The sequence below is a fragment of the Sebastes fasciatus genome, chromosome 14, assembly GCF_043250625.1.
Source record: "Sebastes fasciatus isolate fSebFas1 chromosome 14, fSebFas1.pri, whole genome shotgun sequence".
In the NCBI taxonomy this organism is placed as follows: Eukaryota; Metazoa; Chordata; class Actinopteri; order Perciformes; family Sebastidae; genus Sebastes; species Sebastes fasciatus.
This window is the reverse complement of record NC_133808.1, coordinates 2,738,393-2,765,974: the sequence shown is the minus strand read 5'-3', so window position 1 is coordinate 2,765,974 and position 27,582 is coordinate 2,738,393. Positions and strand designations below refer to the sequence as shown.

At 40.4% G+C, this 27,582-nt stretch overlaps 1 protein-coding gene across 1 annotated transcript; it reads right to left on the bottom strand.

The window, feature by feature from the left end:
• Positions 1–8,818: 8,818 nt before the first annotated feature.
• LOC141781924 (lactase/phlorizin hydrolase-like) lies at positions 8,819–18,862 on the bottom strand. The gene is made up of 12 exons (XM_074657907.1): positions 18,260–18,862; positions 17,521–18,169; positions 15,808–17,361; positions 13,885–14,153; positions 13,454–13,744; positions 13,022–13,220; positions 11,916–12,106; positions 11,691–11,797; positions 11,327–11,458; positions 10,381–10,604; positions 9,983–10,224; positions 8,819–9,357 (listed from the first exon to the last, which is right to left on the bottom strand). The coding sequence occupies exons 1-12, from the start codon at positions 18,860–18,862 to the stop codon at positions 9,136–9,138; spliced, it is 4,683 nt and encodes a 1,560-aa protein (XP_074514008.1). The 3' UTR covers positions 8,819–9,135.
• Positions 18,863–27,582: the final 8,720 nt, after the last annotated feature.

The following is a 27,582-nucleotide window of genomic DNA, read 5'->3' as shown; positions in this document are numbered from 1 at the left end:
GAAAAGTTTTTTAGCTTTAGATGAGACATAAACTTTTTCAAAAAACACAATATCAAAATTATATTTTTCATTTGTTGAAAGTGGATTATTTACAACATTGTGTTGCTGCACCTGATTCGACTGTAATCAGGCCATTAAATAGGCGTTATCAGTCGCTATATGCACCATAGATGTAGGTCCTTAGGGGCCTACTACGTTGTAAAAGTGAAAGTGAAAGTGAAACGTAAAAGTAACACGTTCTAACATGTTGTAAAACTGAATGAAACGTCACGTTTTGAACACAAACAAAAGGGATCCTTTAGGTTTAGGCAATAAAACTACAACTTCTTTAGGTTAAGGCAAATAAACAGTTAGGTTTAGACAATAAAACTACAACTTCTTTAGGTTTAGGCAACACAACTACAACTTCTTTAGGTTTAAGCACCAAAACTACAACTTCTTAAGGTTTAGGCAAAACAAAACAGTTAGGTTTAGGCAATACAACTACAACTTCTTTAGGTTTAGGCAAATAAATAACACTTTCTAACATGTTGTAAAACTGAATGAAATATCACGTTTTGAACACAAACAAAAGGAATCCTTTAGGTTTATCCAATAAAACTACAACTTCTTTAGGTTGAGGCAAAAAAACAATAGATTTAAGAAATAAAACTACAACTTCTTTAGGTTTAGGCAAAAAAGCCCAACTTGGTTAAGTATAAGGAAAAACATTGTGTTGACTTCCGCTTCTGCTCCTGTCATTATTAATAGGGTTGCTACAGGTCGCTGTCATGTTCTTTTATACCTTCTTTCAGTGATCTACCATGTGAATCAAAGACAAAACCCACTAGTGGGTGTAGTAGGCCCCTACTGAACCACATCTATGGTGCTTATAGCGGCTGATTACGCCTATTTAATAGCCTGATAACAGTCTAATCGGCTGGTTTGTGTCTGGTCTCGTCTGTTCTCGTGTCATGTCTGTCACCTTCTGCATACAGAAAAGAAGACAGTGGTAATAAAAACAGACTGTGGTAATTTCTCTTTTCACCTCTGAAAATTAAGTGTTATAATCTGCAGATACTCTAAACTGGCTTGGCACTCAGTAAACATTGGTGAGCAGCCTGTAAGCCACAGAGACTCACCAAGCTGTATGCCAGCTGCTGTGTGCCATCCTGCTGCATGTCCTTTGAAGTGCTATAGCCAACCAGGCTGCATGAAGAATGAGCCAAGACGGGCGGAGGATGCCAAATGGCATACTACCGCCATGTCAGTGCCCTACCAATGAAAACGAGTCCATCTTTGAAACAACGACAGTGTTATGGGTAATATTGCATTACACGTCTGACCATGATTTTCCCCTCAAGGACTGTGAGGATTATTAGACAGGGCACACGTGCATCTGGTGAGTGTACGAGACTGGCATGTTCAGAGGAAATAGCAGTAGGCACAGCGGTCTCCACAACACAACAGGACCCCTCTTTTCAATTTCCTGCTCCAGTTTCCATTCCTGCTTTATTTCGTGCAGGGACCGGTGAAGTGGGAATCGCGAAGGAAGAATGCAACATTTAACCGATATGGCACCACAGAGCACAAAACGAGGAAATTGATTCTGTCAGAGGCAATATTTGCGATAATGATCTCAATAAAAACATAGGGCGATTTCAAACAGGATTCCCTCAGGAGATTTTACTCCTAGCACAGCAGTGGTCTCTAACTGGCTTTAAAACAAGCGCCGTACACTTCAAACTTAATACCAGCCTGTTACCTGATGTGTGTTTTATTTCCTTATCCAAACTAAAAGCTTGTCTCTAGTAGTTTGACATCAGGCCTGAGTTAAGTAGTGTTGATGTGCATATTGTTTTTGCTGTTTAATTTAGCAGCCAAACAGTTCACGTCTAGTTGGCAGATGTCTTTACATCCTAAGATGATGGTGTCCTTTTCCTAGGCTGTATCTAATGAATTGTGCCTGTACTGTCAGTGAGGCCGTCTTTCAAACTAACTATCATAGACATAATCTATCTCGATATAATCTTTTTTTACAGTACAGTTTGAGTTTTCCAACAATTTAATATAACTATGGCCCAGTAAGGATCCCTTTAAAGGTGCAGTAGGCAGAATATTTTTGGCATCATTGAGCAAAAATACCAGAATAACCTTTCAGCTTATTGTAATTAAAGTGTTCTGAGAGAAAACTAGACTTCTGCACCTCCTCATGGCTCTGTTTTCAGGCTTTAGAAAATCTAGCTTGTGATGGGAGACTTTGGCCAATCACAGGTCATTTGAGAGAGAGAGCGTTCCTATTGAGCGTTCCTATTGGCTGTGCTCCGGCTGGGGGACGGTGCTTGGTATTTCTTCAACTGATCTCAACATGGTCACAAACTTTCTCATTTTACAGGTAAACAGTACACTACACAATGTTTCTGAAAACATTTGAGGAGAGAAATAGGCATTACAGTTGGGAGTTGTCCGTGTTTTTGTCTTAGAACTTTAACCCTTTCACAGTGTGTTTTCAGTTCATGAAAGTTAATTATAACATTTTTGTTCACCTAAAAATGTCTTATTCAGCGTTGGGTTGTAATTAGCTCCACCCTCTTGTACAACTTCTGATTCCAAAAAAAAAACATGACGACGGCCAAATACCAAGATGGCAACGGCCAGAATGGCAAACAGGGGTGACGTCTATGTCCACTTCTTATACAGTCTATGGTTTCAGGTCATTGTTCATTCGGACGCATGAAGGCAGCTGTTTTCTAGCTCTGATAAAGCCACTGTACACTTCCTGCTCAGGACCAAACAGCGGACAGACACAGTTAGAGACTAGCTGGTGAAAACAGTAGAGCATTTAGCAGCTAAAGAGACACATATTTCTCTCAGGAGTTGGTGGAGACCAAAAACTGAGCTAAAGAAATGTATGTTGCTCTGTAACTGCAAGATGCACATAAGCAACTCTTTGCTAACAAGTCTGCTATATCAACTTAAAAGTGCCTGCCAACTGAAATCATCATTGTTGTGTTCATAATTTGTTTCAACTGCCCCCAAGTGGGCAAAGAAGTATTTACGATAAGCTGATATCGGCCATTATTTTGGGCCGGCCAGTCTATTTAGCAGTCTAGCTTTAAAAAAAGACACAACACAAGGCAGCAACTATGTGTGTGTGTGTGTGTGTGTGTGTGTGTGTGTGTGTGTGTGTGTGTGTGTGTGTGTGTGTGTGAGAGAGAGAGAGAGAGAGAGAGAGAGAGAGAGAGAGAGCATGTGCTTCACTAATTAGACTCATAAAAGTAACACACAGCAACATGTTCACCAACCTGGATTTCCACATCTAAGGTTGCCACGGGATGCAGACACAACAACACCCAACACCCATTTATAACTCTAATTCTTTACAGATGCTTTGACTTTTTGTCACAACTGGAATTTTCCAACGGAGTCGCAGTGACACCTCGGTACAAAGCAGCAAATTGTTCATATCGGACAGAAGTGACGGTAAACATGAAAGAGCTTTATGTGTGATGTGCAGTCCTTTCTGATTATTTTATATTCCTGTATTTTCATTAAAATTGTATTTAAAAAGTTTGACACCCAGTATAACCGTAAGATCTGTACGAGGTGCTGGCTCCAACAGCCTTGGCTCAGCTGGAAACATTCTTAAAGTATCACATTGCTATTACTGGAATGAAAATATCCCAACTCCATTCTGGTAGGCTCCAATTCCAAAGTCCCATCCCACACGATTCTTTAACAATAATGTTTTCCTGGTCTAGTATTTCAACTATGAAGATCTCAGCCGCTTTTCTGGAAAGAGAGAATGAGTGGAAAACACTCCCTCTTTTCTAAAAAAAAAACGCTTTCACTTTTGCAAAGTGTCATTTAACCCCCTGAGACCCAGCATAGACCCATTTTTGTCATTTTAGGGGGGAACAGGGGCTCTTTAGGGGGGGGATAGCAGGTCAACAGTAGATGACACATAGAAGTGGTGTACATCATCTGAAAGCTGGGAACCTGAAGATTAATTTGAAATGCAGCTCACATGAATCAATTAATTATTTAAGTAATTAAAATAAATTGTGAAATTGTATAAGGGTTTTGAACATTATGATAGCAGTATGTGATGGCCATCCCCATGCTCTATTTTGTCTCATAAGTTGTTGCAGCAATTTTTGGGTTAATACTATTTGTTGCACAGATTTGGTGATAGATTTAACCATTTTCTACCAATCGCAAATCCCTCCAGAATACCACATTAAAACACCAAGATCTTGATTTGGAGCTGTGATTTGGTTTAAAAAACTTTTGATATTTTGAGATTTCTAGCCAGGAAAGCCATCCATCCTCTGAATGCTCTAGGTCTCTAGTTTGATCCATCCATCCTCTGAATGCTCTAGGTCTCTAGTTTGTGGCTGTAAAGTTTCATGAGGCTGTGATCATCCTAGAGGTCACCACAGGTCATTTTATACAGTGAGGTCAGATTATAAAAACGGTCTCATTACATGAAATGTCTCCTATGGGGACTAACATCATCACACATGAATACAGTTGGGCTCATTGGTTCCACAAGAGTCTGGGCTTTAGAGTGATACCCAGTTTATGTAATTCAACACTGTTAAGGGACCCCAGTATGCAGAAATATTAAATTACACCATTTTAGTACAGGCGAAAATTACACATTTATACTGCATGCAAAAAAAAAGCATGTTTTTTGCCCCAAACTGTATAAACAGTTTCATATGATATCTGAACCTTCACTCTAGCTCTAAAACTGAACCTGCTACAGCCTCTGAAAGACGGTAAAGTCGGTCGGTGAGTCTCAGAGGGTTAAGTACTTATTGTATGTCAGACTGGATGAGAATATCAGAAAAAAAGCTCAAAATCTAAATGTAAAATGTAAGCGCCCGTCACACACAGCCACAATGTATTGCAATAACAAACTGGCACTTTAGAGCAAAGTTCCAACTTTTTTTTTTTTTTTTTGCTTTGAAAAACTCGACTGGAATAACTGTTCCATAAGGGCCTACTAGGGAGCAAAGATGGCATGCAGCCGTTTGCAATCACCATCACTCTGCCTCCATGACACAAAGGGGAGACTTCCACCCAGCAAGCATTTGATTAAAACAACGGCAGAACATCAAGTCTCATCTTTGTGCCAATGCCACGCGCGGCATGGAGAGGCAGCAGATGTGTACAATATTGCTTATAGTTGTTTGTTTGTCTGTGCTGCCTGAGGTTGTCATGGACACAGATGAAGAACAAGTGTCTTGAGGGGCCAAAAGGCACAATATCACATGTATTGTGATATACTGTAAGATGACAAATGTGATGTAAATGGGTTGTTTTCAGTGAGAATGCATCACGGTTTATCTGATCCATCCAGATTTATGATGAAAATCATTCACATAAACACACAATATTATTTTTTCTCTCCACATATCATTGATGCATTTATTTAAATATTATACTGTGTTAAACTGAAGATGTATTTGAGCAGATTGCAAACATATGAGCTACTTACTATTTTGAGTTATTTTCCATTCAGTGGTTGACTCTGAACTTCAATAATGAGAGCACTTCATAGTACATTGTACTGTATATAGCATATGACTGATGTTCCTATTTTTTGCCATTTCTGTCTTGCTTTTAGTTGCACATTTCAAAATGTAGATGATTGTGTCGCAACACATTATGTAATAAAGAATAGCCTGTGTTGTCAGACTATTGTTATGAGTGTATTGTCATGTATTAAAGGGGAACTAGGAACATTTTCAAAATTTATACATGTTATTCCTATGGTCTAAAACAGTCCAACAATCTCAGTAAACATGAACAACTCTCGTCCCAAATCCCCAAAACTAGAGTGCTAAAACTCAAACTTGTGATGTCATAGAGTATAAAGTGTGGAGCTGCTCCATAGACAATGAATGGGGAAAGATGACACTGAGAGCACCTATAGGGGAATGTTCTGAGTATATGGGAACATTTTCTGTTTCACAACTGAGAACACTACGATAGAATAAAGCTCATTTGGTTATAAAAATTAAAACAAATATTGTGTGGGTCCATTAAATCAGTCTATGGAGCAGCTCCAGACTTTATACTTGATGACATCAGTATTTTGAGACTTACTTCTCTGGTTTCTGGCATTGAAAGAGAGCAGCTCATGTTCACAGATATTGATTGAACTTTCCTCGACCATGGAAATAACATATTGGACTTCTTCATTTAGGTGTTTCCCTTCATGCCTAGTTCACACTACACGAATTTAGCTCTGATTTTCCGCTCCCTGACAGTTTTTGGAACTCCGATCAGGCAAGATCGGCGTTGGCTCGCGGTTGGCACATTGGCACTCGAGCGTCATGAGTGAAATGCTCAAAGACCCAAGCCAATACCTGACAGACACATTCCAGATATCTAGCATGCTAAATTTCTGGACCTGTCGGGGACTCTGACCACGAGCTACAGCCAATGAGAGAGCCAGACACGGGTTGAGGGGAAACCTGGGGGAGGAGGGGTCACCTTTAACAATAGGAACCTACTGTATGTGCTGCATTTGCAACACGGAGCAAAGTTGTTGTTGCACCTAGAGGAATTAAAAGTAAAAAAGCGTGTGGAAACAGGCTATTTTGAGAACACACGTGCCAACAACAACATCAGCAGTGTGTCTCGCGTATGTTGCATATGTCAGTTACCGTGTATTCCTCGCCTGTGTTTTCGTGAAAAAACGTAGATTGGAGACCTCATCAGGGATTCCTCCTGGTGAAAGATCTTGTAGTGTGTGACCCCCTGTCACCGGTCAGTAATGTAGTGTGAAAACCACAACGACATAAAGACTGATTATAAGACAGCAAGCTGTGTAGTGTAAACTGTACTGCGATCTGATAACTTTGAAAGTCGTGTAGTGTGAACTTAGCTTTAATGTTCAAACACACACACACACACACACACACACACACACACACACACACACACACACACACACACACATGCAAATTGTTATGTAATGCTGCTGGGTTTTAATGATTGAATTATCAGGTTGAAGTTGATACATGCAGCCTGTCATGTTTTATTTACACATTCTAGATGCAATTATTTAAATTAATTTACATAACAGCTACTTCTTTACAGCATCGTATACGAGTGTGTTTAACCCGCAGATCAGCAGGAACTCGCACATGTGCAAGGCATCAAACTTTTATGCAAGTTAAGCAACTTGACCTAAAAACATTTCACGAAACTACATGAGCGAATATGTTTTCCTTCAGGCTGACTCATACCCCATCCTGACAGACTCTGGGGTTTCAGATATTGAACAGACCCCCTTGTTGATCGGAGCTGTTGAGGGTGCCAGCAGGGGAGAGCATGCATAACAGACACCCGCCGCGCGTTAATGCGTACATCCTGTTGAGAAGACGGGTCGCCCCGGAGACCAGACGCGGGTATCCTAGCAGGAGTGCAGAGAAGATGCGTACTTGCCCTGTGAGCCTCTTTGTCAGGGACGGGCTGTTTGTGTGGATCATGTTATTGAGTGGGAGAAACATGCAGGGGCTTGTCTGGCTGTCTCCTCCAGGCTGCGGTGGTTCTCTAGCCAGAGGTCATTGTGGCAACCAACAGCCTAGAGGTGTGGGTTTCTGTTCTGAGAGTTGATGGTTCAAATCCCCAGACCATGTAGGGTACTACTGGGAACAAGTTTAGGTAAAGAAAAAAAAGTTCCTCCTCTTTAAGAACTCCTGTCAAGGTAACCTCGAGCAAGGCACTTAAATTCACCTCAGTGGAGCTACTGACTGCCCAGCAGTTAAGACTGAGGACGTACCCGCAAGCTTTGAAATAGATAAATGAAATGCTTTATTAGTCCCTTTGGGAAATGATGTAAGCATTGCATCAGCATGAGGCAGGCTATACTGTCAGAGCTCAGGAAATCCTCCGATTAAATGTTTCTCTTATCAGGATCTTGAATACACTTCCTTTGATCAGAGTGGTAATACAAGAGCAAAATGTATGTATGTATGCAGCATCACGTCAAGTGTCCACACAGAAAACAATTCACTGGCGCCATCCAGAGGTCATTCATTGACAGTGACACAAGCACCTAAAAACCCCATATACAGTATATACAGTATAGTCTTTATTTGAGGACTGTCAGTTAATTAAAAAATGTAATCATCCATGATTAATCGCAATTAAATCGCAAATTAATCACAAATTAATCACAAATTATCTGTTCAAAATGAACCTTAAAGGGAGATTTGTCATGTATTTAATCTTCTTATCAACATGTGAGTGGGGAAATACGCTTTACGCAAATGTATGTATACATTTATAATTGTAAATCAATTAACAACACCAAACAATGATGATATTGTCCAGAAACCCTCACAGGTACTGCAGTTAGCATAAATAATATGCTCAGATCATAACATGGCAAACTGCAGCCCAACAGGCAACAACAGCTGTCAGTGTGTCAGTGTGCTGACTTGACTATGACTTGCCCAAAAACTGCATGTGATTATCATAAATGGGGCATGTCTGTAGGTCAGTGGTCAAGGGACCCCTTTGAAAATGGTCATGAGTTTTTCCTCGCCAAAATTTAGCGCAAGTTTGGAGCGTTATTTAACCTCCTTCACAATAAGCTACAATGACATGGTTCATCCATGGTACCAATGGATTCCTTAGGTTTTCTAGTTTCACATGCTATCAGTATCTTCAGTCTAGCTTTAAAACTTTTAACTTCTAAATTGCGTTATTGCATTAAAGAAATTAGTGGCTTTTAAATGAGTGACTTTGACAGCCCTACTTTATTCATATTAATATTAATTAATAAACATAATATAAGACTAAATGCCCCTGAATCCAATATTTAAATAGTTTTTCCCATTGTGTATGTATGTATATGTAAAATTACAGAAATGCTTGTCATTATCTATTAAATTATAGTTCACAGCATCAACATAAAATCTTAATCGATTTACATCTATAACATGTTTTCAATATTCTTAAAATAATGCTATTATCTTCAAGTGTCTCAATAAGAAGTTGAATATCTCATTCCGGGGGTAAAATTGGCAGCTATTCATGTATCAGCACCCAACGTGTGCATGGATGTGGACCCAGAGAAGACGCCAAAAACGCTCATGGTTATGGAGATTTCACTTTCTTCCAAAACTTTCCTCACATTCTCTCCATCTTAACGGATCCCACCGCTGCTCTCTTTAACTTCCTTCTTGTTTTCAGGAGCCGATGTGCAACAAAGATGATACTGAGTGCACTTACAAGAAGAAATACAAAGATGATGTAAAGTGCAACTTCAGCATCATGAGGTGACAGCTCCAGACCTAAGAAGTCCACCACCGTGTTCAGGGGCAGAACAGGGACAGTTGTATGTACAGTGCTCTGCTGCGTGGTCACAGCGGGGGGAGTTGTCACTGTTGAAAGAAAGGGACGAGAAACAAGGGGAAATTTAAAGGGGAACACCACCTGAATTCCAATATGTTATCTCCATGACCTAGTAAAGTTCAGTCAACATGTGTGAACATGAGCTCCTCTCTCTCAAAGATCAAAAGCAGAGAAATAACTCTCAAACTTGTGATGTCATCAAGTATAAAGTCTGGAGCTGCTCCGTAGACCACGAACGGGAGATTGATTTTGTCGACCCACAGAATGTTTGTTTTCTTTTTTATACCCAAATGAGGTTTATTCTATTGTAGTGTTCTCAGCTAGGAAACAGAAAATGTTCCCATATACTCAGAACATTCCCTTGGGTGCTCTCTGTGTCATCTGGAACATCTCCACAGCACTTTCACACTTTATACCCTATGACATCACAAGTTTGAGTTTTAGCACTCTAGTTTTTGGATTTGGGAGCGTTGTTCATGTTTATTAATATTTTTAGGACTGTCTTAAACCAGATCTGCATGGTAGTGCACATGTGTTTCCACACTCTCCAGAATTAAAATCTAAAGAGGAAGTGTCCCCTCCTAAATCCTACAATGATTACACTGTTTTTGAATGGCATTACGTTACCTTCAGGTGAGGGGTTCAAACACTCGTGGGGTCCGAGGGCCGGGTCTGGGAAGCCATTGCAGGTGATGATGGAGGCGTAGCGAAAAGCTGAGTTTTTAGGAATGCGAGGCAGGGTGGGGTTGGAGCGGTTCACATAGAAAAGCCCAAATCGCTCGGAGTAGCCAGCGGCCCACTCAAAGTTGTCCATTAATGACCAGGCTGTATAGCCTCTCAGATCAACTCCATCCAGAACATGGGCTGAAAGATCAACAGCAATGGCTACATTTAACATGTATGTACATATCTTTAAAAAATAAGATTACAAATACATATGATTTAAAAGTAAGGTATGTAAAATAAGCTGAACAAAGTATTCCCATGAATCCAATACTTGTTTTTTATTGGCTGTGGTACCTTTCAGGGCCTGGTTAATGTAGTTTTCATAGTAGTGCTTTCTATGGATGTCATTCAAGTTCACTTCTCCTCGTTCTGAGATCCCATTCTCAGTGACATAGACGGGTGGGTTTCCATACTCGTCCTTGATAAACTTGAGGATTTTCCTAAATCCAAATGGAGTGATCTTTAGCCAAAAGGAGCCAGACTCAATCCAGGTGCGGTCATGGGTGGTTCCAGTGCCCCTGGATATCGGAATGGATAGCTCAGCATTAGTCAAGTATGTTATATATATATTTCCACTTTACATGGTCACTTAAAGCTGCGGTGGGTAGAAATGAAGCAAATATGATTCAAAAAAGTTATTTTTATAAAACGGTCACTATATCCTGAAGGTAGAGCATGAGACAGGTAATCTGAAAAAAAATCTTGTTCCTCCGGTGCTCCTAATGGCATCTGCAAAATTTCACAGACCGGAAGAAAACAACCAATCAGAGCTAATCTGGAGTCTGCCGTCCAGCTGCCGTCTATGAGCAGCTGTCAATCACTCACAAACTCTGATCAAACGGTCAAACTAGGCAGAAATGAGAGCAAAATGAGGAAGTTTGTGACCCTGCAGCCATGTTGAGATCAGTTGGTGAAATACCAAGCACCGCCCTGAACGCTCTCTCTCTCTGAAATGACCTGTGATTGGTCAAACTCTCCTGTTACGGGTTAGATTTTTTAAAGCCTGTAAACAGAGCCATGAGGAGGTGCAGAGGTCTAGTTTTCCCTCAGAACATTTAAATTAGAATATGCTGAAAGGATATTATGGAATTTTTGCCCAATGATGCCAAAAACATTCTGCACCTTTAATCGGGCAGCTGAACAAAGTATGTCATTTTTGTGTCACCAATCTTCTGCTCAGATACTGTGAGAGTACAAAAAAGCACCCATTATCTCTATCATTTTTTAAATTCCAACCTACCTGTCACCTTCATAATCCTGCTGATTTCCCAAATCCACTGGGTATGAAAGAACTGTGGTGTAATGGTTGAAACCAAAGTAATCGTGGGTCCCTTTGATCCTCTTGATTTCCTCAGGTGTGAACTCAGGAAGCCTTTATTAGAAACAAGAGTCTTTTTCAAAACCAAATCCAGGATTTCTCCATAAACATAAAGACGTACTTGAATATTCATCTGTTACGTAGAGTGTATACTTCTTTAAGCAATTACTTTTAGTACACTGAACCAAATAAATAGAAACTAGTGGTGGAAGTGGAAGCAGAGCATGACAGAATGCATTTATTGATTGAGGCTTCAAACCAAATTGATTTTAATTTTTTTATTTACCGTGATTCAGGGAGACCTGCAGCAAGGCTTCTTTTGCGAATGATTGTTTTCATTAAGGCCGGATAATCGCCGTTGAAGATGGGATGGGCAAACCAGCCAATGAAGAACTGCAGAGATTATATCAGAAATGATATATTATGTGAATATCGAGGTGACTTAAGGTGAAAGAAAAGAAACTGTATAAAGTGGCAGACCCAGTTCTGGTGTCAACATTTATTTGTCTACCTGCAAGTAGCGCTTGGCTGCATCCACATCCTCCTGTTTATATGGGTTCTTTGGCTCCCCCCAATCAGAATTGATGGTGATGGAGATGATGCCACCCTGTGTTGCACGGTACTTGTCATTGTAGAGGTGCCAGGCCTCAGCATGGGCCTTGATCAGGTTGTGAGCTGCAATATACTGCTTACCCACAATGCCTGAAACATTTGAGGCGTTATTAAGATTGCTGTCATTCGTCATCATACAGTGTAAAGTTTTCAAATACAGGACATTTAAAACCAATAGACCATGTACGTCATGTTTTTGTGGTTTAAAATGTGATCTTAAAGTTAAGTTAACTTTGATTAACGTTGTAAATGTTTCTCACATACACTGATATGTAATGAAAGGATTTGACTAAAGAATTTACTCATTTTTAATCTTATCTGTCTAAAACTACTCTTGTACATGTATGGAAGTTTTTATTGGACTTTAATACAGTAGTTGTAATCCACAGAAGACAATCCACAAATGTGTACCTTCTGGTGGAGCTAGTAAATGCACCTCATACTTGCATACTCAAATTGTTTATACAGATCTGCTGCGGTACGAATTAGACAAAATTACGTTAAAAAAAGGAGGGAAGTTACAAATCACTTGGCCCACAAACCCACAGGAAGCGATCCATAAATGTGCAAATATCATTCCACGTATACAAATGGATGCACAAATGCGTATACGCATTACACTTTACATGTAAAACTATAAAATGTTTATGTGGAATTAAAATACGTGTTTACTGAGTAAGTTATGCTTATTTGCAAATCGCCCTGTATTTTTGTGGCTGTGACTTTAAACAGAACAATTGCAACAATACATGTTTGTAGATAGTGACATATTGTGGATTGTCTTCTGTGGATTACAACTACTGTATTTAAGTCCAATAAAAACTTCCTTACACATGAAGCCTCTTTTCACTGGTTTTGTGCACAAAAGGAAGAGAAAGTAGGTGATTTCTATAACTTTTAAATGTGTATTAACAGCGCTGATTCATACAAAAAGAAAGTTTCCTCCACTGTGAGAAAAAAATCGGTTAATATTAGAAGTATCTCAAGAGAAGGTTGTTTGATTACCTGGAGCAAAGGTACCATATCCATAGCCAAGGTTGGCTACAATGTAGGGTTCATTTAGAGTGATCCAGAACTTCACCCTGCTTCCAAATCGGCTGAATAAAACATCGGCGTAATCTTTGAATCTCTGAACAATGGTTTCATTCTCCCAGCCCCCCACTTTCTGTAGAGCTAAGGGGAGGTCCCAGTGGTACAGGGTCACCTGTGAAACAGGTGAGAGGAGATTTGTACTACCATACTACATACTTTTCCTGGGGGTGAATTTTTCCCCCCTTTGGGGACAAATTGTATTTTGCTATGGCAAAAATAATTGTTGGTGACATGTAAGCCTACTGCTGAAGTTCTAGGAGCCATCAAAGTCCAACATTCTCAAATACAGTAGTACGTGTCATATCGGAACCATTAGTAGTTATAAACAACAACAACGCTTCCTACCTGGGGCTGAATATTAGCAGCTTCCAAGGCATCCAGTAATCTATGGTAATAGTTCAGACCAGCTTCATTGATGTGGTTGTTGGTGCCGTCAGGAAGCACTCTTGGCCAGGATACAGAGAAGCGATAGTGGGTCACCTTCAACATCTTCAGCACCTCCACATCCTTGTCGATCTTGTTGTAACTATCGCAAGCCATGTCGCCATTGTCACTGTTGGACACTCTCAAAGGAGTATGGGCAAACTTATCCCAGATACTCAGTCCTTTTCCATGGGCCCTCCAGCTCCCTTCGATCTGAAATGAAAGACAAGGTGTAGTACAAGCCATGGTTAACATTCCCTTTGTGCTTCATCCCTGGTTACTGATGAAATATACCTTCATGATAACTGACACTCCTCCATGCAAGGGCACTCTGCCATTGTAGAAGAATTTACCTGGTAAGAGGCACTGGCAGTGCTCCAGTCAAAGGTTTTGGGAAACTGTTGGTAAAGCATCTTCTCATCATCTGGTAACGGGAAGCCGTTGTCCTTCATGACTTGGTAATAATAGTGAGCCGAACGTTTGGGTGTCCTCGGCCTGTTCGGGTTGATAAAGTCCACATGGTGCAGCCCAAATCCTACTTTGTACCCATTGAGCCACTCAAAGGAATCCATGAGAGATGTTGCTATGTATCCTTTCACCTTCACACCATCAAGATTATGAGCTGTGTAAATATATTAAGACATAATTAGCAATGAAAAATGAATCTTTCATACTTCTAGTATCATTTTATTTAATTGCATAGCGTGAACAAACCACAGGCAAAACAGCCATGTTGATCGGACATAATCACGGAAACAACGTCAATATAAACTCTTTGAATACCTTTAGCCAATAAGGTTTTATTGTATTAATATCTGGAACCACTTCTTCTCCCTCTATACTCCATGTATTGAATGAATTGAATTTTCTAAATAAGGTGGAACATTTTTTTGTTTAACACTTTAAAATGTTAAGACTTTCTATGATGCCTATGTCTTGAATGCATTATTAACATACTTATAATGTGTTATAATCTGCTAACAGCACTGTATAATTATAGTTATAAGCACTCATAAATATTTTATATATTATATATTATATATATATATATTATATATTTTTAATAAGGTCAAGTATGATGATACTTCATAATTGCATGATTGTAATGCATTATAATCTATCTATAATGCATTATAATCCTTGTTATAATGCATTATATTGTGATTATAAATTACTCTAAGTGGTCATTGTTTGCTTTAAGTAAAAACTGTATGATTAAATCTATGCAAAAACAAAACACAAAACTTTGTAAAATTATTTTTATTTGACTTAAAGCACCCAATGACCACTAAGAGTAATTTATAAAAATGTATTACAACTATGAATGTTATAATACACTATAATCCTTGCAAAAAAATTATCAGTGAGTGAACAGCAATTATGAAGTATTATGATACTTGACCTTATAAGTCATTATAAAATGCTTGATATTGTGTTATGATTATTGTTATAAAGCACTATGAATATTTCTGAGTGCTGATAACTAAAATTATACAGTGCTATAAGCTGATTAGAATGTATTATGAGTATATGAATGCATTATATACATGGGCGTCATAGAAATGTTACCAAAACTTCTTCTTCTTCTGTTTATATATATATTTTTTTTGGCGGAACCACTTTGCGCAGGCCATAAAAGTTATATTCTGATTAAATGCTTTGGGGCAAGTAAACGCACATCTGATCGAATCACGTTATTTAGTTTTGGCTTTATTTAACAGTTCAGTTGGAATCCCTAATCAGAATAATTTCAATTGGACTGAAGAAATATTGTCCATGTAACTGGTGTGATCACCTAATGAAAATTGGGAGCGCGGCACGGCTGCTGACCCTGTGCTTCTCTCTCTGATTGTTTGTTGATTTTTTGCCGTTAATTACAGTGTCAACCTTGTTTTGTGTACATCCTTGTGTTGTGCAACATGGAAATGGATTACTCGCGTGCAGTGGCGATTTTACTCATCCTTTACACTGTCATATGCGAGAATTTCGCATTTAATGCTGTTTCTTGCCCATTTGCACAACTGTACGTCTGTTGTTGTATGTTTTGCTGACTGTATGTTTTAATGTTTTATGGTCCTGGTGATATGCTGTGTCATGTTTGTATTTATCTTGTATGTACGGGAGAAGCCAAAGACAAATTTCCACTAAGGTGGACAATAAAGTCAGAGTAAAGTAAAGTTAAGTATGACATACCAGATTTTAGCTTCAGCATGCTCGATTAATGGTCTGAAGAAAAAGTATGTTCTAAACCTTTGGTAACTGATGTATGCACTTACCCTTTAAAGCCTCATCAATGTAGGTTTTGTAGTAAAATACTCTGTCAATGTCATCAACTGTGGTCTCAATGTCTGTAGCTACTCCATTCTCAGAAATGTAAATTTCTGGATCTCCATACTCCTCTTTGATCCAGTTGAGGAGTCTTCTCAAGCCCCACGCTACAGCTCTCTGGTTACTGATGGCAGTAGTTGGTGAATCACCTTCTTCTGCTTCTGACAAGTCCCGGTCATATGAATAGGATTGAGGGGTAAGTCGAGCGGTAACATGGCTTACAATCTTTGTCGTGTAATGATTTACACAGAACATGTCAGCAGTTCCCTTGATGAAGCTCTTTTCTGCTTCAGTGAAGGCAGGTAGTCTTGTCTCTGAAAGACCTTGGAGTTCACTTTTGTTTCCAACTTGCCACTTCATTGCATCAGGGTAGTCACCATTCTTGAAAATGGGGTGTGCAAACCAACCCAGTTGGAACTGCAGAGCGCGGTCAGCAGCCAGCACTTCACGGGGAACATTAACATCTTTAGGTTCAATCCAATCAGCATTGAGGGCAATGGATACTAGACCACCTTGGGATTTGCGATACTTATCATCATATGTGTGGTATGCTGTGGCGTGTGCTTTTATAAGGTTGTGTGCAACTCTGTATGGTGCAATCCCTGGATTCTTAACATTTGGTGGGATCTGTCCAAGTCCATATCCTGACCATGCAATTGTGTGAGGCTGGTTGAAGGTCATCCAAAATGTCACTCTGTCACCAAAAGTGGCAAAGCAGAAGTCACAAAAGTCATTAAACATGTTGATCATCTCTACATTGTCCCAGCCACCGAGGTCTTGCAAAGCTTGAGGAAGGTCCCAGTGGTAGAGTGTCACCATGGGAGTGATGTTAAATGCCATGAGGCCATCAATGAGTCTATTGTAGTAGTCAACACCTTTCTGGTTCAGGGATGTACGCCGACCATCAGGAAAGATCCTGGACCAGGACAAAGAGAATCTGTATGACTTCACACTCAGAGCTCGCAGCATGTAGAAGTCTTCTTCAAGCCTGTGGTAGCTGTCACAGGCCACATCTCCATTGGCATTGGCAGGAATACTGCCCGGTTTGTGGGTGAATGTATCCCAGACGCTGGTCCCCTTCCCATCAGCATTCCAGCCACCTTCAATCTGGTAAGCTGAAGATGATACTCCCCAGCTGAAGCCTTGAGGGAAAGTGCCGTAGTGGTAGAGTTTTCTCTGAAAATTGGTTTGGTTGGAGAATTTCCTCCAAACAGCCTTGGCTTGGGATGGGACGGTGGAAGGCGGGATTGAGGACATTTTATTTGACTCTTTGTTTTTCAGTTCTGGTGCATAAAAGAAGAGTTTTTTGGGAGCAAAACCATTGTTCTCAATAACTTTGGAGTAAAAGTAGGCAGACTGCTTTGGAGTCCTGGGCCTGTCGGGCAGGTCAAAGTTGACATGGTGCAATCCAAAACGTTCACTGTAGCCTTGTGGACCTTCAAAGCCATCCATGAGTGACTGGACGGTAAACCGCTGCACATTTACTCCATCTAAATGTATAGCTGTTGAGAGAATAATGACAAATTAAAAAATACAATACGAAATGCACACCCAAGTATTCACAAGGTGTTACATAACCTAAATATGTAGCCTTGTCTTCAGTATGAAAACATATGAAATTACAAATTAATTTAAATAAGCAACTGCTTTCAACAACATACCTTTCAGGGCCTCGTTGATGTAACTCTTCATGTACTCTATTCTACTGATGTCATTGAGAGCGTCCCCACTGTCCTCAGTAGGCATACCATTCCCAGTTATGTGGATAGGCACTTTGGTAACATTCAAGTATTCTGTGGAAATGTAGTTTAGAAGCCTTCTAAGTCCCCAAGGTGTAGAATAGATCCAGTCAGAAGCTGTAGAGGACCATGACGGGTCTACATGTGCCTGGAAGTTGCCCACCCCCTGAGGGCCAGGGGTGCAGCCACCAACACTGTTGTTGACCAACCGGGAGGTATAATGGTTTAATCCCAAAAAGTCAGCTGTTCCACGTATCCTCTGGCTCTCTTCAGCAGTGAAAACAGGAAGTCTTGCAGGCTCAGAGTGGGGACACTCATTTCTTTTCTGTTCAATCTGAGTCTTGAGTGTTGGAGGATAATCTCCATCTACAAAGATGGGATGTGCAAACCAGCCCAGCATGAACTGCATGTAGCGATCTGCAGCTGCTATGTCTTCAGGTCTGGAGGGGTCCATGGGCTCAGCCCAGTCAGAGTTCAATGCAATGCCCACTTTCCCTCCTTGTGTCTTCCTGTACTTGTCATTGTAGATATGCCAAGCCTCAGCATGGGACTTGAGCATATTGTGAGTGGCCTGCAAAGATTAAAGAACCGGTGAGGTAGATGTACAAGAATGAAAATGAGACAGTGTATATTTACATTATAGTAAGACCATTGCTCTCACCTGATAGGAGGCAACTACGTAGTCTTTTACTCCAGGGGGATGCTCACCAGTGCCATACCCAGCATGGCTCACCACCCAGGGGCTACTGAATGTGTTCCAGGTCTTGACCCTGTCTCCAAACCTGGAGAAGCAGAAGTCTGCATAGTCCTTGAAGGCTTCAACAATGGAAGCGTTGGTCCATCCACCATTGTCCTGGAGTGCCTGGGGCAGATCCCAGTGGTGGAGAGTGACAACAGGTTGGATGCCAGATTCATTAAGAGTATTGATCAGCTTGTCATAGTAGAGAGCCCCTTTCTCTGATTGGCTGCCCCGGTGGCCTGAGGGGAAAATACGGGCCCAGGAGATGGAAAACTGTGAGGTGTTGACTTGAAGACCTCGCAGGAGGTAGACATCATAATCCACCTTGTGGTAACTGTCACAAGCTTGATCAGCTGTCTGATTCGCAAAGGCTAGGCCATCATGACCAAAACGGTCCCAAATTGTCTCTCCCTTCCCACCTTCTAACCAGCCTCCCTCAACTTTGAAGGACTCACTGGAGGTGGCCCATTGGAAGTCAATAGGAAAGGATTCATTCAGGAAGGCATCTCGCTCAGATATGGTCATGGTGGCAAAATTGCTCCAAGTTTTGCAGTAGTTCATGGAACATGATGCTGTTTGAAGATTGCTTCTGTCACTTTGATGTGAATGACTGGAGATAAAAAGAACAAGATATTGGAAAGATGGCAATACTTGAGAAATCCAACAAATGTTTTTTGGCATAGACTAGAATTGGTGTGAACAGTTTACAGGTGGAACCAAGATGCCAAACTCAAATTTTGTTTGTGGTTTACTTTCCTCTAATTTAGGTGGTTTACAAATCGTAAAAAGTGTGCATTATGTATTCACTTTTTGGATGAACTGTCCCCACTACTTATTGTTTGTCGTTTTGTGCTTCACAAATACAGATACACACAAGAATTTTCACAGAGGTCGGTCAAGATATCCATCCATCCATCTGCAACCGCTTATCCCGTTAGGGGTCGCGGGGGGGCTGGAGCCGATCCCAGCCGACATTGGGCGAAGGCAGGGTACACCCTGGACAGGTCGCCAGTCCATCGCAGGGCTGACACATAGAGACATACAACCATTCACGCTCACATTCACACCTACGGGCAATTTTAGAGTCCACAATTAACCTAACCTGCATGTCTTTGGACTGTGGGAGGAAACCGGAGTACCCGGAGAAAACCCACGCTAACACGGGGAGAACATGCAAACTCCACACAGAAGGGTCCCAAGCCGGATTCGAACCTGCAACCCTCTAGCTGTGAGGCGCCAGTGCTAACCACTGCACCACCGTGCAGCCCTCGGTCAAGATATATCACAGATTAAATCCTTAATTTGTTTATATGCACTGTAATACCTTTTTGGGATGCTGTCAGCTGGACGTAACATATCCACCATGTCAAATCCAAGAACATTTTGGTCTCCATTGCTCAGCACTGTAAAAGTATAGGAATGTATCACAAATGACATGTGTCATTTAATGCATGTATCCTATATTTTTATAAAATTATGCTAGAAGCCATTTATTATTACATTGCATTACATAATGTCCATATCAGGTATTAAATAAATAACTGAATATGACTACTTAACATTACTATAATCACAACATATCAGGATTAGTTGTAGTTTTGACAGGAAAGCAATGGCATCTCACTTCTGTGACTCTTCATTGATCATATAGTTTACCTTTTATGATTTTGGACAGGAACTGATGAGGCGAACAGTCGATGAGGTTCACCTCATAAAAAAGAATGGGTTTGTCTCCACACTTTCCCTACAAGAGATCATTGATGTTCAATTTGTTACTAACTTCATTCCTTCCCGGGAGTCCTTGTGCCTCCTTGTCTCGCAGCTAACCGTGGAGCGGGGTCACACCTGGAGTGAGGTCATACCTGGAGCGGGATCACACCAGGGAGCGAGGTTATACCTGGAGCATGGGTACACTTGGAGCAGGGTTTCACCTGGATCTTGGTGGTCTACGGTATTGTGGCTGCATCTGCTGCCGCGTCGGTGCCTGCTTGACACCAACTGCTACCATCCCTAATTAACTACGTCTGTACGAGGGACTACCAATGCTAACGAGGGATTTCCAACACCTAATGACAATGTGGCAGCCTGGAGAATAACACTTCTCAATCACTGCCAAAGACATCAAGAGCTCCCAGCAAGCATGCTGATGCTGCAGGAACCAATGCACGGGCATCGATCGCAGGGACGTCCCACACCAATACACATGGACGTACTGAGGAGAGATGCTGGACAGTGCTGGCTTTCCGATAGTTGTATTATCACTCTTTCCATCCACCACTATTGGTTTTGTGTTATCAGCCCTACTTGTATTAGTTATTACAGCTGCTAGACTGCTATTGTGGCTGCTTCTATATCTCTCTCTCTCTATCTCTCTCTCTCTCTCTCTCACTCTATCTATCTATCCCCCCAGCCGGTCTCGGCAGATGGCCGCCCGCCCTGCGCCCGGTTCTGCTCCAGGTTTCTTCCCAGTAATCGGGGAGTTTTTCCTGGCCACAGTGCGCTTGGTGGATCCTGTTGGGTCTCAAAACTATGGTGTACGGTCATAGACCTGCTCTACATATAAAGCGTCTTGAGATAACTTCTGTTGTGATTTGACGCTATACAAAAATAAATTGATTTGATTTGATTTGATTCAATACAAGTGCATGCAACAGAATCCCCTGAATATGACAGTATAAGGGCTGACAATTTGTTATCTACTGTATCCACTGAGACTGTACATACCAAAACACTTTTCAGTTCCTCGGCCAGGTTTTGTCCAGCAGTGCAGTCATATTGAATTTTAATAGAGAGGAAATCTGAATATTTCTGAAATAGAGATACATATGTGAGTGGAGCTGGATGTAAAACCAAACCCTGGCGCAAATAAAATTACAGTACATGTTTATCACATAGCTTTATGCATTAAGAGAAGTCTTGACATAGTCGTACTAACATATTGCATTGCATTTATCCTTTAAATAATGTGCTTGTGTTCTGTGTGACCATGTGATCAATAAAGTCAGAGTATGATTGGGACTTTACTGGCCTTTACCCCAACTGACACTCCTCCATCTGAAACACATAGCATGTTAAATCAGTAATTAATCTCTACTTTTCCTCCCTGTTAGACAGAGAAACCACATTCTCCTTTCCCCTGCTTTACTCTATCCCCTTATCATGACCTTTGGTGTGGTGACAGATATGGAAACCATTATCTCATCAAGCACGGCCATAATTACTGTGAATCTACTAAAGCTGGACAACGACAACAGAAGATAAGAGAGAACACTTCCAAAATATGATTACCAGCCATAGTAACTCTACTTGGCCATGATGATTATAGGCACATGCTGTCATAAATGATGTAAAAGCAGACTGATAGGACTTTAATGGTGTCCATGTTGAGAGAGAAAAGACAAGAAGCCCTATTCTTAATGAATCATCCAGAAAAACCTGGACATCTAAGTATCTATCTACCTACTTATAAAAACTATCCAAAAAGTTGTTGGATTATACACATTCTCAATGAGCACAGCAGTTTGTGAAATAGTCACAGAATTTAATTTTATATAGATGATGATTGATATTGATTCATGTACACAAATTTCCCATTTTTTTCGCGATGGTCAGAACAAAATCAATTTGTATTCAAACCACGTAATTGTGAAACAGGAAGTATAAAGTGCGGCAACACCACATAGGGAAGAGATTGGGTTGGATGGGTGGGTCAAAAACCCGTAACTTCCGTACTTAAGTTACGCCACTTCCGGTGTTATTTAAACCCAAACCATGATCTTTTCCTAAACTTAACTAAGTATTTTTGTTGCCTAAGCCTAACCAAGTCGATCTTTTCCTAAGCCTAACTAAATAGTTTGTTGCCTAAGCCTAACCAAGTCAATCTATTCCTAAACCTAACTAAGTAGACTTATTTTGAAAAGACTGAAGCGGAAATTGACATCAGCGTCACATGCTGCTGGACATTCGTAGGAAAAAGCACAAAAAAATACATTGTTGAAAGTAGCACTGAGCGTCACAAAAAAAAGGAATCAAATAGATTACATTTTGTGACTATTTCATGAACTGCCGGGGGACTGTGTTGACCTAAAATATCAAGTAAAATTTGGGGGAAATGTGTATAAAATGTTGTGCAAGAAATCTCCATTTGATGTTCTGGTGCAGCATTTGTAAAGCTTCAATAATTTGTTGGAGCAAATATTAAGCAACATAAAGTGTGGATTTTTTTACTACTTAATGGGGAAATTTAAAGGTGCTAAATGCGAGATTGGGAGCATTTCTATTGCCTCTGCACAGCTCTCAACATGGCAACGGCTGAGCTGGTGACTCGCAGCTAACGGTGCTAACAGCGCTAACAGTGAAAACAACGTCAACAGTGCCGACGGAGCTAACAGTGTTAACCTTGGGGGGAACCGTTGGTCGGGACAACGCTATCAACTACGACTGCCAAATGAGCGTAGTGCAGAGCGGTGGCCTTGAGCTAGCCAGTGGGGCACGCTCACATGCATGAACATGCACTAAACGCACTTAATGCAGCCCGGCTGTGTTAACAAAGCACGGATAAGCTGATTTTAACACACACAGAGGGAGAGAGGCTTCATTCTCTGCTCAGGTAGACATTACTCCTCTACATCTTTACATAGCAAATAGTTGTTTGCTGCTATATTAATTATCTGTATATCGCATAGAGCACTTTTAAGGGAAAAATAAGGGTTAAAATATAGAATATTTGCATAATGATTGACCAGATATTTCTTTTTTATCTATATATGTAAACCCTGATTAATATTTGTCCATTCCATACAAACTAACGTTACACATTTCATACATAAAATCATTAGCCATCAACTCTTCAATTATGTTACCCAAGTACGGCATATAATGCAATAAAATATTGATCTCCTACCTCTCTCAGGAAACAGTTGGTGGTAACGGCGGTAGACGTTGGTGTGTGCATCAAGAGCGTTTTGAAGCTCAGCATCCCTCAGCTCTTCCAAGCTGCTCAGTGTCACCCAGGAGTCTGCAAGCTCTCCAAACTCTCCAAACACAAACTCTGCATACTGCTGAAACATCTCTAGCAGCTCCTGGCTCTCCCAGCCTCCATACCTTGATCTGAGAGTGTCTGGCACCGTGGATCCATGAAGAACGACCAGAGGCTGCAGGCCCACCTCCAGCAGCTGTTTCAGCAGAGTCTGGTAACAGGTAACCACAGCCTGCTGCGGTTGGCTGGGGAGGCCTGTAGGTAGGAGCTGAGCCCATGACAGCGGCACTTTGAAGTGGGTCAGCCCTCTGCTCTGGAGGTACTCAAAGTTCTGTTTAGAGCCTGGAGGAATGGGATGACTGCAGTCAAATGTGTCAAACACTGGCCCTTCAGAGGGTTTGCCATTCAGGCCTTGTTCGTTGGTCATGGGACCTGCAAGAAACATGGCCTGATATTGATTATCATGTTTCTGGCACATGCAGCCATACACAGTGACCAGAAACAGAGAGAGAAGTTTCCCCAATAACGACATGTTGTCTGAGTGTGGGGAACTGAGTGAGCCATCGAGTGGCTGACCTTTTATAGTAGCGCTGTTTACAAGCTTCAGTCACACCAGAGTTTCATAATTGACACTACTGTATGCAGGGGTTGCCACTGCTGTGATACTTTATGACGTGTTTGGTAAGAGCGGTCACAGCCTTGAAGGGTCAAACAGGAGGCCGAGGACATTTATGATGGAAGGTGAAAAAAATATGTGTAGAGGTCAAAAAGATAAAGACAACTGGTTTACTAAGTGTAATATTAAATGTCCACAGTGAGACTGGGAATAGTTGTAATTGATGTCAGTCGTTACACCACTGTTACCAGTTAAACTAAGAATAGTACATTTCAATAGTGTAAAAACATCTTTTGTTGTGTTTAGAATTTGACTTGGATTATGATGTCAAACAGTGTGGTATAATATCCTGTTTTATTTTTTCTTGACTCATTTTCATTTTGATTACACCACAAAATTTCATGGAAATCTAATTCAATTAAGGCTGTCAATCAATTAAAATATTTAATTGCGATGATTGTCCATAGTTAATCATGATTAAACGCAAATTAACTGAAAATTTTTTTATCTATTCAAAATGTACCTTAAAGGGAGATTTGTCAAGTATTTAATACTCTTATCAACATGGGAGTGGGCAAATATGCTGCTTTATGGTAATGTATGTATATATTTATTATTGTAAATCCATTAACACAAAACAATGACAGATATTGTCCAGAAACCCTCACAGGTACTGCATTTAGAATAAAAATATGCTCAAATCATAACATGTCAAACTGCAGCCCAACAGGCAACAACAGCTGTCAGTGTGTCAGTGTGCTGACTTGACTATGACTTGCCCCAAACTGCATGTGATTATCATAAAGTGGGCATGTCTGTAAAGGGGAGACTCGTGGGTACCCATAGAACCCATTTACATTCACATATCTGGAGGTCAGAGGTCAAGGGACCCCTTTGAAAATGGCTACAGCAGTTTTCCTCGCCAAAATGTAGCTCAAGTTTGGAGCATTATTTAACCTCCTTCCCGACAAGCTAGAATGACATGGTTGGTACCCATGGATTCTTTAAGTTTTCTTGTTTTATATGATGACAACATATCTTCACTCTATCTTTAAAACTGAGCCTGCTTTAATGCATTAAAGAAATTAGTGGCGTTAAAAAAATATTTTGCGTTAATGCGTTATTTTGTTAACTTAACGGCGCTAAATGTAATATATTACAGATTAGACTACAAACTATATAGAATATTATAAAAACAAAATACAGTTTATATTACTATAAGGATGTGTGGATGCAATCCATGCATGAATATTACAGCATTAAAAACGTCAGTGCATCAGTTGCAACATCCTATTTGGGTTTTTTTAAATCCTGCAGGCAGAGGGCATCAGGGAAAACACATAATCACAATGTAATCAATATTATAATGCACAATTACAGCAAAATAGAAAAAAAATTCACTGCTCTATAAGAGTCATTTTAAGTTAATTTTCTATTTAAAAGCATAATTGTGTCCACTGGTCTCCACTGAAAAACAACTCCTTTTTAAGTTCATCCTGAGTTTGATACTAATAGATCTAGCAGAAAGTGATATAAAAAGTGTTTTAACACAGACAGCAGTGTGTCAGGTAATGTCACTTTTGAAATGAGTACCAAGTAATAATGAGTAATATTTTAGCCAACATTTCCAGTGTGTTAGTGGTTCAGGGTTGAAACACTCATGGGGCGTGGGGACTGTTCCTGGGAAGTCGCTGCAGGTGAAGGTTGTTCATCATAACAACTGGCGACGCAGGAGTCACCGCTTATCAATACTGATGCAGTTGAGCACTTGTATTCAAATTACACAATATTCAGGAAAGTCTTGGTCCAATGTTTTTGCAGAATTTAAACAAGTTTAAGCAACTATTTTAATTGTTTAACATTTTATATCCTGCCACTGCCATTAAACAGAAATTTACATTTAATGAATCTAGTTGATTCTTACTATCTGGGCCAAAATGTCTTCGACCTTAAATATAACAAGAATCAAGAATTTAGGAATTGTTCAAATGAAATCTACAGTATACAATACAAAGCAACTTTGCCATCAGACAGCCCTTTCCGACGTGGAACTGAAGCCGCTATATCGCTCTCTTCAAAGCCACCAAACTCCATTCACAAAAACAGTAATTTTACCTTGCAGAACACAGGAGTTGCTGGTCTACGGCTGCATCGATAGGTTAGTTTGTTTGTGTTATTGTGTGACTTTTGGATCTGAACTAACGTGGCGTCCACAGCGGCACATTACTTAGCTTCCGAAGCCGATACTCCTGTCTGCTTCTCCAAACTGGGAGCATGCCAACCGCCATCTAAGTTACTGTGTGTAATAGACACTGACTATGGATAACAATATATGTATATACTGTATGTATCTATGTCATCATGCAGAAACGTACGTCAGGTCACGTGGAAAAAAGTTTTGAGAGGGGTTTGGGAAAATACTCTAAAACATACGTACTTCAACCAAAATTTGAATGTTCGGATTTGAATACATAAGGAACACCACTGGGAAGCCAATAATAGACCCGTCCTTTAAATGTGACTAAGGTAGAGTCTGTACCTGGTTATATTGATGGGTAGGATGTATGAAAGTGTTCCCCTTTCAGTGGACCATACAGTGATCCATGTATAGTCTGTGCCAGGCTTGTCTCATACACTGTTCGTAGCTATATCTACGAAAAGTAATGCATTGTAATTTGTGTATATCCCACGAAATTGGTGTTTAATCTACGTAATTGTGAACCAGGAAACATAAAGAGCGGTAGATGCCGTGTAGGGAGGAGGTCGGGGGGGATGGGTGGGTCTAAAAATACCAGACTTTCACCCAGGAGACTGCCGTTCGTGTCCCGTGTGAAACCAAAACCATGTATTTGTCACATAACTTATGTACTTAAGTAACGCCACTTCGGCTAACCACAATCTTTTCCTAAACCTAACTAAGTAGTTTTGTTGCCTAAACCTAAGGGAGTTGCTTCCTGTGAATACGGAAGTTTATTTTGAAAAGACTGTATGCATGTAACGAGCGGATATTGACACGTGTTGCTGCATTCGTAGGAAAAAACAAAGGAAAAAGGAGGAATAACTTTTTCGTAAGATATCATACCAACCACTGTATGAGAATACGTTGTCTGTGCAGATATGCTGTATATTTCCAAAGTGTTTTGGACTTGTGCACGACTCAAACAGCATATGAAAAGGCATGATTATATGACCTTCTGAGCGCTTGTGTTATTCCATGCAAAACATTAGGAGTTTAGGAGGTGTTCTCTTACAATTTGTTTTATAGCTATTGTGATAGCTGTCTGTCACATGCTTGGTCTGAACTTAACAAGAGAAATAGAGCTGCTCCGTCATACTCTGCATGTAGGTTCCTAAAGAACAAAACTGTCACTATTTTGAACGTACTTTGGCTGTTGAGATGTATATCTGACACATGTGGGTTCAAATCTAACAGCTTATATTCTCTCTCAGACTTTACCTGCATGCTATTAAAGAAACATACAACATTTTCCAAAGCATGTTGAAACTACATGGTCTTTAAACATGAGTACAAGACAGGGATGCATGCTATCATTTGACATGTGCGAGTCCAGAGTCTTTCTGACCGTATCACACAGCTGCAATAAAACACTGTAATTTCCACCACTTGGATGTGATATCCATCGTTTAATT

Excerpts from the sequence above, each read along its gene's own strand:
- LOC141781924 (XM_074657907.1), bottom strand. The coding sequence starts at position 18,862 with ATGACCATATCTGAGCGAGATGCCTTCCTGAATGAATCCTTTCCTATT. Across the intron at positions 14,154-15,807 it reads CATTGATGAGGCTTTAAAGG|CTCATAATCTTGATGGTGTG; the intron begins GTAAGTGCATAC and ends ATATTTACACAG. Across the intron at positions 12,107-13,021 it reads ATATGGTACCTTTGCTCCAG|GCATTGTGGGTAAGCAGTAT; the intron begins GTAATCAAACAA and ends CAAATGTTTCAG.